Below are 12064 nucleotides of genomic sequence, written 5' to 3' on the forward strand. Positions count from 1 at the left end.
CTCCGATTGTGCCAGTCCCTCTGTGTTCTGACCCCTCCCTCCCTGTGAGCTGGTGATTTTTCAGCTTTCTTTTGATTATTGCCACCCTGAGGAGCCCTTTTAGACCATTCTTCCCAATTGCTCTCCCTACACATGGAATTGTAGTCCCACAGACAGCCTGTTTTTCTGTGTGCACAGCTGTGCTCTACACATACGAGGGAAGCCGTGGCTTCAGAGGGGCCAGTGCCCTCCCCCTTTGGTGATGCTACCTCACCTGTGTCCCCTGGCTTCTCACCTGCCAGAATTCTCACCTGCCAGAATTCTCACCTGCCAGCCTCACTTTCCCTCTGACCCCCCTACACACCAGCTCTGCCTCTTCTCCCCTCCATCCTCTGTCTTCCACTTGTATCGAGATAACATTTTCCCCCAGTTATCAGAGTGCTATAAGTTCCCTGGGGAGCACCAGGATAATACCACAAATAGCAGAAATGAAAGACCTCCTGTGTGCCCATCACACAGAAGCATCAACATCACAGCTGTTGGCAGATTTCCTGTCACTTGCCAGTTATCCATGTACCTGGGTGCTCAGTGACATGATGCTGTGTTGCAGGCCGACTGGCGTGGACCACATGGTTTCGCCGCTGGTTCAGACATCACGGAGCAGGTTCCCCCCGATAGGCGTGGAGACCAGGGAGCAGAATACGGCAGTTCCTGGATGCCGCCTTGTTTCTGTAAGACACATTTCATTGTATGTCACTGGACCATTCAGGTTCTATATTGGAAAACAAACAAAAACAACCTTGGCACTTCCAAGTGAAACTAGTAACATAAGATCTGAGTGGCCATATTCAAATACCTGCATAATCTGTTGCCAGAAAGTAGATGAATGGCTTGTGAGAATTTTCAGGGAGTGAGAGGCTTAATTCACCGTTTTGTGAAATAAAAGCATGTCTTGAACTAAATCAGAAATTCCAGGTGTCAAGGAAATCTCTGACAGGATAGTGGAGCAAAGAAGAGAGCATGAGATTTGGTCAGGAGACAGGCAGGTCCACGTGGATCCCGCCACAGAAACTCTCTTCTATGACTTGGTACAAGTCACTTTAATCTCCCTGAGCCTTAGTGTTCTCTGTAAAAGGGGATTAATGATTCTTACCTCTAAAGAATTCTTAGAAGGACCAAATGAACTCAGAGGTGTTAAATAATTCCTGATGTGAAATTATGAGCTCAGTCAATGATGACCCTGGTATTTTTATCAGGTCTCATTTTTACAGCTAACCTCTGCCATGTCTGTTGCAGTGGAGGGTGATACCTTCTGCAGTGAAGCTCCCCTCAGCCAGGCAGTCGCACAGGTCTGGGGGAGTGTGCTGCTGTCCGTATGCAGAGCCAGGCAGCCCTCAGGTTTACAGCCACCCCTCCCTCCACTCTCACACAAGTCACTTGTCTCTGTTCATTTTATAGAACACAGAAGGACCCCAGTTGTAGGAACATAAAGACATAGTGAGAGGAAAACCCTGCCTGGAGCGAGGTTTCCTCCTGTGTGCCCTGTGCCACCTTGAGCCCAGCACTGGAACCCATTCCCAGAAGGCAAGAGTTGCAAAGTGTTCGTGTTTAACCTTAGAATAACATAATTTTACAAAAGGTGACTGGACGCAGTGGCTCATGCCTGTAATCCCAGCACTTTGGGAAGCCAAGGTGGGTGAATCACGAGGGCAAGAGTTTGAGACCAGCCTGGCCAACATAGTGAAACCTCATCTCTACTAAAAATACAAAAAAATTACTCAGACATGGTGGCGCATGCCTGTAATCCCAGCTACTCAGGAGGCTGAGGCAGGAGGATCGCTTGAACCCAGGAAGCGAGATTGTAGTGAGCCGAGATCACGCCATTGCACTCCAGCCTGGGTGACAGAGGGAGACTCTGTCTCAGGGGAAAAAAAAAAAAAAAGCAAACGTCACCTTGAAAAGCCTGCTACTTTACAAATGCAGAATTACATTTCTATTAAGGTTTTGTATCTCTCTTTCCCTATTATGACACTATCATTTTATCAGGTTTAATAGTGCAGTTACATAATCAAAATATATTTCATCAGGTATTTATCCTTAGGAGACCTGATCCTTAGTAATGTCTAACTAAAAGTTTCCAAATAAATGAGTGAATGATTGAGCATGTGGAGATCTTCTTTTGTGTTTTTAAGGATTGCATTTATTTTAAACAAGAACATATTATCCTTCATTTAGTACAGAGGAAGGCATCTACAAAACCGTGTGTCGAGTGCCGTGCCTGATGGTATAGAACGATCACGTCTTCGAGAAAGAACTGCTACCCTGGAACAGCTGTCAAGGCCCAGCACAACCCATACGTTCCGGGTGGGTTCTCTGTTTACTGTAACTTTAATTTTGAAAAACATTTGAAAAAAATGAGATTTGTCCCTGATTTTATTTTTCTTCCAGCAGTCGGATACGCCTCGAAAAAGTTCACTGACACAAATGGAATTTGCTGCTCACACATGGACAGGTCAAAGTATTCTGACAGGTCAGCTTTTCTCCATATATAAATAAAGTGATGTAATGTGTGAGATTTCAAGTTTCGGAAAGGAAAGTGCAAGATTATCTACCTTGATAAGTCTATTCTGCTCGTGTAGGAGGGAATAGCAAGTGTGTGTGGCCTGTGGCCTGACCTCGGAAACCTCGATCAAGAGCATACCTGCACAGACACGCACTCACTCACCTGCTGTCAGGTCAAGAAGGGGGAAATGTCCAAAAGCTCTCCATGAACTGGGGGCCTCACTCTAAAAAGAATGCTGTCTTGGGAGAAGTCAGTCCCTTGTTTGCTATAGAGTTTTCATGCTCTATTTCTAAGTGGAACTTTAATCTTAGATTCTTTGAAAATCTGATGATAAAAATGCCTGAGAAAATTAACACAGATTTGCTAATTACTTTATAACATAAGGTTTTACAGAGAAATATGTATTCTCAGCCTGGTGTGTTGTTCGCAGGATATTCTAGTTTGAATACGGGCTGGTGATGTTTCCACTTCCAGAACAGTCACCAACGCTTTTTCAGGGCGGTAATGTGGCCTCATCATGAGGTGTGCTGCTCTGGAGTCTGACGTTGGGTTTCCACCCTCGCTCTGCCACCAGCTGTGCAACCCTAGGAATGTCCCAACCTCTCTGGCCCTCAGCTTCCTTTTTTATAAGAAGCTGGGTAGATAAAATAATTATTGAAAATCTGTGAAAAGGACCTAGCTAGATACCAGGCATATATTGCTCAAAAATTATGAAGTATGAACCATTTGTATTATAAATGATCTGAAATTTCAGGGATAATTTATTGTTTTACAGAGAATTTTAAACATACAATCCTAAAAATAAATTTCATACTTTGGGAGGCTGAGACGGGCGGATCACGAGGTCAGGAGATCAAGACCATCCCAGCTAACACAGTGAAACCCCATCTCTACTAAAAAATACAAAAAACTAGCCGGGCGAGGTGGCGGCGCCTGTAGTCCCAGCTACTCGGGAGGCTGAGGCAGGAGAATGGCGGGAACCCGGGAGGCGGAGCTTTCAGTGAGCTGAGATCCGGCCACTGCACTCCAGCCTGGGCGACAGAGCAAGACTCCGTTTCAAAAAAAAAAAAATAATAATAATAATAAATAAAATAAATTTCGTAAAACGTAAGCATTGTGTAACACAGATCTGTCTGTTCCTGTTCTCAGGAGCCGTTCTGTCATCCTGTAGTACAGTGATGTCAGGGATTCTTCAGCTCTTTAAAATTTTGCTCCTGTGATAATAGCTCTGGGCTGCTGTGCCTTTTTGTTGCTTTTCTGGACGTTGTATGTTCCTTAGCAGCATTAGCCGTCATTCTCATGGCAACAGCTCGTTCTCTAAAAAGCAGCCACGCTACATGGTTACGTGTTGCTTTTTTTTTTTTTTTTTTTTTTTTTTTTTTTTTTGAAGACGAAGTCTCGCTGTGATGTCCAGGCTGGAGTGCAATGGTGCAATCTCAGCTCACCGCAACCTCCACCTCCTGGGTTCAAGCGATTCTTCTGCCACAGCCCCGCTCTGAGTAGCTGGGATTACAGGCACATGCCATGATGCCTGGCTAATTTTTGTATTTTTAGTAAAGACAGGGTTTCACCATATTGGCCAGGCTGGTCTCAAACTCCTGACCTCAGGTGATCCACCCATCTCAGCCTCCCAAAGTGCTGGGATTACAGGCATGAGCTACTGCGCCCAGCCCAGGTGTTGCTTTTAACACAATTGTAGATGCTTGGGGGGAAGTAGGCGCCCAAGTTAGCTTATCAATCATGGATGGGGTATCAAGCACTCACTCTGTGCCAAGGTCTGTGCGGAAGGCTGGGATTCAAACAGCAGGGGTGTTTCTGTGCCTCAGGGAGCATTGAGCCTGGCAGGCAAGCTGGAAAAGGCTGTGAGGGGTGAGCAGGACCACCTGACTCCCCTGTCAGGTGGCTGGAGGGTGCCGAGGCTTCCTGGAGGAGATGACCATCGCAAGGGATGTGAGAGAGGGAGTGAGGGCTGACGGACGATTCTGTGGATGGCCAGCGGCGGGTGGTGCTGAGAGAGGGAACTGGAGAGATTCTGACGAGTTCACTTTTGGGGATGCTGACTGTGGCACGCCAAGCGGAGACGTCCAGTAGGTAGTTTGGGCACACATAGTGGAGGTTTGGAGTGGGAATTGGGTTCTGAATTTGTTTTAAATCTTCACTGTTAATCATTGACCAAATGCCATGTCAGTGTATTCTCTTATCAGTAACTTTTTGCTTTGAAATATGCTATTTATTTCTTCTACAATTATAAAAATAATACATTATCAAAATAGACAACTTACAAAACACAAAAATCCACCAAGGGAAACACAGCCAAGGCCCCTGATCTCACCACGTAGAGAGAACGCGGCTCAAAGGTGTGAGCTGCGATGACGGTACGATGAGGCGCGTGCCCCATGCAGACGTCCCCAGGCCCCAGGTGAGGCTGCAGGTGAGGCGCGCGGCCTCACACACAGATTAGAGCTTGGGAGCAGAAGGCCTAAGTCTTGTCCCTCACAAACGAAAAGCTGTTTCTGTCCTCCTAAGCACTCTCAACGTCAGCCCACCACGATCTGCTAGGACATTCGGGAATGAATTAAACACCAGAGTGGATTCATGGTGGCACCTTTGGAATATCACTCACTGCTTCCTGGAAGAGGAGATGGGGGTAGAGCCGGTGTGGGGGGACTGCAGTGACTGGGGGCACCCACAGGAGGTACATTAACACGTGCAGTCACATATGGCTGCTTAACTTATGCAGGACCCAGAAAATGGTCCACACCAGTCATCTGCGCCTCACTGCCTCTTAACTACTGACCCAAGACAAAAGAGCTATTAGAAGGGAGAACACAGTCAACCAAATGCACAGCTCCAAGAGGTTTTGCATCTATAATGACAAGCTAACATTTGGTTCTTTGGTTCAAAATATTTCCCCTCCTTAACCATTTTTTAATGCTGCAAAGCTCATCCCCATTTGGGGAGTGCTAAGGGTATGTCCAGGCGCCCTCAGGATGAGGCTGGCTTTTCTTCCTTTCCACCAGGTGCACAGGCAAACTGGCCACAGGGGACTCCCGGGAGCTCCACGCAGCTCAGCACGGCCTGTGCAGCCCGGAAGGGAGGGCAGAGATGCCCAGGGCTGTGGGTGCCGGCCTGTGCATTCCGTAGGAGGCCATGCCCGGTGGTGGTGAGAGACACAGGCCTTGGCACGCAAGTCGTAGCTCTGCTGCTGGGTGCTGTGGGACCAGGCATTCCCTGTGGGTCTCAGCTTCCGTATCTGTAAAATGGGAGTAACACCTCACTCAAGGACTCCTGAAGGGATTAAATAAAACACGGAGCAGGTAATTCGGTGCCTGGTGCGTAACAAGCCTCAACATATCCAAGGACTCATCCTGATGGCCCATGAGCCTATTGAAGGTCAACCCTGTCTCATGTAAAAAACAAAACAAGACTGTGCATCCGAGTCCTGGTAGGGTGACCCTGTCCAGGGCCAACCCCCACCTAGAACCAGCCAGGCTTGTGCTGCTGGAGAGAACTGGCCAAGCCAATGCACTCGGGACCAGCAGTGAGCAGCCTCCGAGCCCGCAGAGCAGGCAGGGCCCCTGACAGGCAGGCTGTGTGCAGAGGTCCCTGGGGCACCGAGGGGCAGAAAACCTCATGGGGAAAGAGGCCCTTTCACCTGCCCAAGTGGAACCTTCCCCACTGAACACCGGATCTCGCAGCACTGTCAGGCCTTCAGTCACATTTTAAACACTGAACAGAGGGACAGAGGGACCTGTGTTCCTTGATGTTTCATCTTTGTTCATCCATCGGTCGTCTTCCAAATCAAAGTCCAGAAGCTTCTACACTAATTTTGAGGTCAGGCTGAATCTTGAGTCATGAGCAAAACTGTTTCATTTTTCCTCTAACTCTGTATAAGTCTTCGTGGAGCTTATCATAAGCAGGATCCTCATAAGGGAATTTCTGAAACATTTCGATCAGTGATTCTAAGAACCACATCTTTCTGTGGTCCTTCTCAGTGGCACAGCTGTGCGGGAGACATTCCCACGCAAAAGCCAGGCCTTGGTAGCACCTGATCTCAGGCCGGATGTTGGTTCCATGCAGTGTGCGGTGCTGCCTTCCTTCAGTCACGCCCACGCTCGTCTTCCTTCTCCTTCAGTCACACCCACACTCCTGCCTTCCTCCCAGCCTTCCTGACACCGTTCCCCATGTAACCCACATCCGCCTTCATGATGGCATCCAACACGGCCTGGCTCCCAGGGTCAGGCCCAGGTGCACTGCTTCAGAGGAGGCGCTCTTATCAGTAACTCTGAGACAGCTATTATTGATGGTCAAAGGTCATTTCTATACCTGCAAAAGTGATCGAGGGTCCATAAGAGGGATCTTCCTGTCTTTCTGAGGGTTTATTTTCTTTTTCTCTGACAAGCAGGCACATAACCTCCTTGCTAACTTTGCATCCAAGTCAAAAAGCACTGGGAACTACTAACTTATCAACTTTTATTATTTCTGTGATAGAAAAAAAAAAAAGGAGCCAAAGGGGTATCCCAGGTAGTGGGAAGGATCCCTTAAAGTACCTGGCATTGCACCTGCCCCTGGGAAGCAGTAGAACTGCCAGGAAGTAGAGCTCTCTCAGCCTCCTGGGCCAGGACTCGCCTCTGCATAGAAGCTTCTTGCAATTCCACCAGCTCGGGAGGACGCACAGCCTGCACCTCGACTTGGTTTTGGGGGAGCGCCCTTCCTTTTTCTCAGGACCCTAATTGGCATTTTTTGCATATTACTATTTCCTAATTTATACAAAAGTGTATTAATAAAATGTTTTTAATTATTTGCATGGAATGTACAAAAGAGCCATTCTGAGTAGTTGCCTTTGTAACATTTTAATGAGAATTACCTCTTGCTTGCTGTTTCCAGGTTCACAATATGTGCCTAAATCTTTTCAGAGGACAACTTTGACTTTAAAGAAGAGATTCCAAGTGACATCTTGAAACCACCTGACCAGAACCATTGGCACACTCATGGTCTCAGCACACCACTTATCGCTTGAAAACTGGAGGAACAAGTATTCTGTTTATCTGTGTGTCTGACAGTGTGAGATGCTAGACTGAGAAAAATGCAAACAAATAAATCACTTAATTTTGAACACTTTGCATTGTAAAGAGAGTAAAAGTCAAATCCACCAAGCTGCCTTGCTGAAAGCATCTCCAAGGTTCTGTAGGCTTTGCTCAGAAGACCCTGACGTGTGTTTACAATCCGTCAGTTTATCAATGATACACAAACATAATTAGCATGTGTTTGTACTCACTCACTAATTACATATAAGAATATATTATCTAGGAACATGCCATGTATAACTTTGTAGTCTCATGTATAACTTTGTAGTCTGACATATTTTCTAGTCTCATTCTATTAGTAATTCCGTCAAAATCCTAGACACTAGTAGATATTAGTATTTGAGACAATATGTCAGAGTCTGAATAAGACTCAGATTGTTCTAGTCATGCTGACTTTCTCATACATTTTTTAAAAGTGCTTCAGCCATGAACCTTTTTGAGAAATGTCAGTGGTGAAATCTCCCAAGCTAATTTTCTTTTTCTAGTTTCCATCTTCAAATTCAGACAGCTCACGTGAAGTACCCCACATTTATTGATCTTAGGGTTGAATGTAAATATAAATGTAATTAAAAGCTATGGCAGATGATGTCATCTTTATTGTTTACAGTCCAAGCTCCTCCATGGGAGGGGAGCCTCGCACCCTCCACGTGCCATCGGGAGCTGGCCTTTGCTCAGACGCCACCTCTGCAGTGACGCCTTCCCAGAGCCCTCGTCTCTTCTTGCTCTGTCCTCCTGCTCTACTTGGCTTTTCTTCAGAGCATGTATCCCTATCTAACACTACTGTAGAAAATGGAGCAGAGAATGGGAAGAGGAATTAGCAGAGCTGAGGCTCCAGGCATGTCTTTCTCTTGTCCCTCTCCCCACTGTTTCTCTTGATCGTGATTCAGGTCCTTATACTCATTTTTATGTTCTCAGATCTCAACTCAGCTAATTTCTTCTTTTCTGTCAGATAATTGCATTTTGTCTGTCTAATTATTACTAATCCAAACTGTAACTTTATAAGGTTATATATATGAGCATATTTATAAACTTAGATTTATAAACTATATATACACATATGTATCATATAAATGCATAATAAATTATTTTCAGACGATTTCTGGCTGTAAGGTGAAGGGATCATTGCCTACTTGTAGATGTCTGAAATTTTAAAAGATGTGTTCAGACTAACGCTAATGTTGTCCTTTATCACAGAGTGACAAAACAAAAATGACCCCAGAGCCCTGCCTCTGTTTGAATATTTCTCCTTGACCTTGCTGACTCCATTTCTTTTTTGCTTTCTTTTTTTCGAGATGGACTCTCATTCTGTCACCCAGGCTGGAGTGCGGTGGCACGATCTCAGCTCACTACAACCTCCGCCTCCTGGGCTCAAGCGATTCTCCTGCCTCAGCCTCCTGGGTAGCTAGGATTACAGGTGCATGCCATCACACCCAGCTAATTTTTTTGTATTTTTAGTAGAGATGGGGTTTCACCATGTTAGCCAGGCTGGTGGCGAACTCCTGACCTCAGGTCATCTGCCTGCCTCAGCCTCCCAAAGTGCTGGGGTTACAGGCGTGAGCCACTGCGCCCGGCCAGCTGACTCCATTTCTGTAGCAATGAGACACATGAGGCAGCAGCAGCAACAGTGACCACCGGGTCCAGGCCTCTTTTCCATGGTCACAGCTCCATGCATCCGGGGAAGATGGCTAATGCTTAGTTTTCTGCACAAAGCAAACCAAAGCATTTTTGAAAATTTTCTACATTATTCCTAAACATTAGCAATAGAAACTTTTAAGAGCAAATGCCAGTCTTAATTCAGCAGCTCGCACCCTTGAGGAATAGTTAGATATGTGAGTAGCCTGGAGCCCATGTTACAGGGCTGCTGGTTAGGTGCACTCTGGTGCGTCACTACTGCTCAAAGCGTGACCCACTTGTTCTTTCAGAACCACTCAGGGTATTTTATGTCCATTTCCGGGAACCATCCAACTCCTTCCCCACTCAGTCCAAACTTCCTTTTTTTTTTTTTTTTTTTTTTTAAACTTTAAGTCCAGGGGAACATGTGCAGGTTGTTACACAGGCAAACTTGTGTCACGGGAGTTAGTTGTACAGATTACTTTATCACCCAGGTATTAAGCCTAGTGTCCATTAGTTACTTTTCCTGATTCACTCCCTCCTTTCACCCTCCACCCTTTGATAGGCCCCAGTGTGTGCTGTTCCCCTCTGTATCCATGTGTTCTCATCATTTAGTTCCCACTTAGAAGTGAGAACGGATGGCATTTATTTTTCTGTTTCCGCATTAGTTTGCTAAGGATGATGACTTCCAGTTCCAGCCATGCCTCAGCGAAGGACATAATCTTATTTTCTATGAGCTCAAGCTTCGTAATAGGGAAAACACTGGATATTCAGTCTAAACTAACATTAAGGTAGGGTATCCAGGATAAAATGTTTTTTCTTTGAAAACCACTGAATATACTTTATGGTAACTTTATCTTGTTTGGCTTCAGAGGTTTGCAAATAAGAATCTATTATTTATATATAGGTAAAAAACAAAATATTTTTAAAAATAGAACCAGTTCCAGTGATCTTGAGTCTTCTAAACATTTAAATTGGAAGATAAAGTACCATTTTAGAGATTACATAGATACTTGGCCCTGTCATTGATTTTAAAAATGACCTTCTCATTGCACTGATTTTTACCCCTATGTTACAGTTAGTATTTTATTTATACATTACATTAGATTTAGAGATTAGTAAATAATGCTTATATCAAGGATGGTGCTTTTTAAGCTAATTAGGTAAAAATTAGGGCAGTGTTTTTATAATCTACTTTAATAAATGAGTCTTACCTTAGAATTAATCTGTTAAAAATTAGAAAAATTGAACTACATCTGAGATAGATTTTTAAATTCAGATTAGTGACTACATTAATTAAAATGTCTGTTTATCCAAAACCAAAGGAAGAATGAAGAAATTTTAATCTAAGAAAATGTAAAATACCATAGAAAACTGCTAGATTTTGTGAATTTAATATGAAAGGAAGTATCCATATTGATATTATTCTGAACTAGATGAAATTTCTACGCCAATTCAGAAGTACGGTTTTATATTATATATCATTTGGGTATTATATTTTTATTGTTTTCGTATAACTACAGATCATTGTGTAGGATTTTTGATTCCTTAATTTCTAATAAAATATAAAAGTGTCAAAAGAGTTTTCAAAAATGTGTTACATTTATAAAAGTATGTTTAGATTCCCAATTTTTGTATCATTTGGCAAATACCTCTCTATTCTGCATTTTCTAATACAGAGGTATTTATTATTTCTACCTACGTAGCAAACTTTCCCCAGTAAATTCGAAGTATATGTCCATATATATTTGCAAAGGCTTTACATAATTTATGAATACTCCATTGTAATGTTTGTTGCAGAAGGTTATGCTCCTGTGTGGTAATCATCATGGATTTGATTTCATCAGACATTTATTAAGCACTTTCTTGGTGTAAGATTTTGTTCTAAGCGTTATATTGAATAAGACAGTCTTTGGCCTAAAAGTACTTAGATTCTAGTGGAGGAGACAGACTATAAACAATTAAATAAAAACATAATACAGGTCAGGTAGCAATAAGTGCTATGAAGAAATAAAGCGAGGCAAGGTGACGGAGTGAAAGGAGCTGCAACTTTCCATCGAGCGGTTGGGGATGGCTGTGTTGCAGAGGTGATATTTGAGCAAACCCCAAAGAAGATGAGAAAAGAAGCCTTGGAGATATCTGGGGAGAAAGAATTGTAGACAGAGCAAAAGACATGTGCCTAAACCAAGAGTCCACCTGGAATGTTTGAAGAACAGCAGAGAGGCCAGTGCCTGGGATGCAGTTGGCAAGGGAGTGAATAATAGGAGCTTAGTGAGGTAACAGGAGCTGAGGGACTGAGGTCCCTTTTGGACTATGGGAAATCTTAAGTAGTCTGAAATAAGAAGCCACTGGAACAGTTGATTTTTGGGGATAGAATGATATAATCGACAAGAGATGATCATGTTTCAGTCAAATGATAGTGGTGAGAATCCCAGGACTGGGGATGTGTTTTGAAATTTGAGCCAAAAGATTTGCAATTGGATGAGAGTTGGAGTGTGTCTACAAAAAGATCAAGAATGCCTCCAAGGCTTTTGGCTTCACACTTGGAAGGATGGTGCATTCACTGAAATGGGAAAGACTGCAAGGGGAACACGTTTGGCAGCATGAGGGACATGTTATGTGTGAGGTGCCAATGAGATGCCTAAGTGGAGATATTGAGATATTTGGATATCCACACTTGGGTGTGGAGGTGAGGTATAGACTGGAGGTATAAATTTGGGAATTGTAGCATGTAGATGGTATTTAAGAATTGAAACGGATGAGGTAATCAAGAAAATGAGTGTAGAGAAATGGTGGAAAAAGGAGTTCTGAGCCTTGTGCTTTC

At 44.0% G+C, this 12064-nt stretch overlaps 1 protein-coding gene across 9 annotated transcripts in view; it reads left to right on the forward strand.

Moving 5' to 3' along the window:
- Window positions 1–8205, forward strand: part of FAM149A (family with sequence similarity 149 member A) — a 68632-nt gene extending 60427 nt beyond the window's left edge. For 3 of the 9 annotated variants that reach the window (XM_073017783.1, XM_073017788.1, XM_073017787.1), the window contains exons 11-14: window positions 590–710; window positions 2215–2343; window positions 2428–2509; window positions 7430–8205. In XM_073017783.1, the coding sequence (XP_072873884.1) occupies window positions 590–710; window positions 2215–2343; window positions 2428–2509; window positions 7430–7503 (406 nt within the window). In that variant the 3' untranslated portion in view covers window positions 7504–8205. Of the gene's footprint in view, window positions 1–589; window positions 711–2214; window positions 2344–2427; window positions 2510–3317; window positions 3899–7429 lie in introns of those variants that run through there. The other 6 variants (XM_073017784.1, XM_073017789.1, XM_073017781.1 and 3 more) reach the window with 4 other exon arrangements.
- The last annotated feature ends 3859 nt before the right edge of the window (window positions 8206–12064 follow it).

The sequence above is a fragment of the Chlorocebus sabaeus genome, chromosome 7 (assembly GCF_047675955.1).
Source record: "Chlorocebus sabaeus isolate Y175 chromosome 7, mChlSab1.0.hap1, whole genome shotgun sequence".
Classification (NCBI taxonomy): Eukaryota; Metazoa; Chordata; class Mammalia; order Primates; family Cercopithecidae; genus Chlorocebus; species Chlorocebus sabaeus.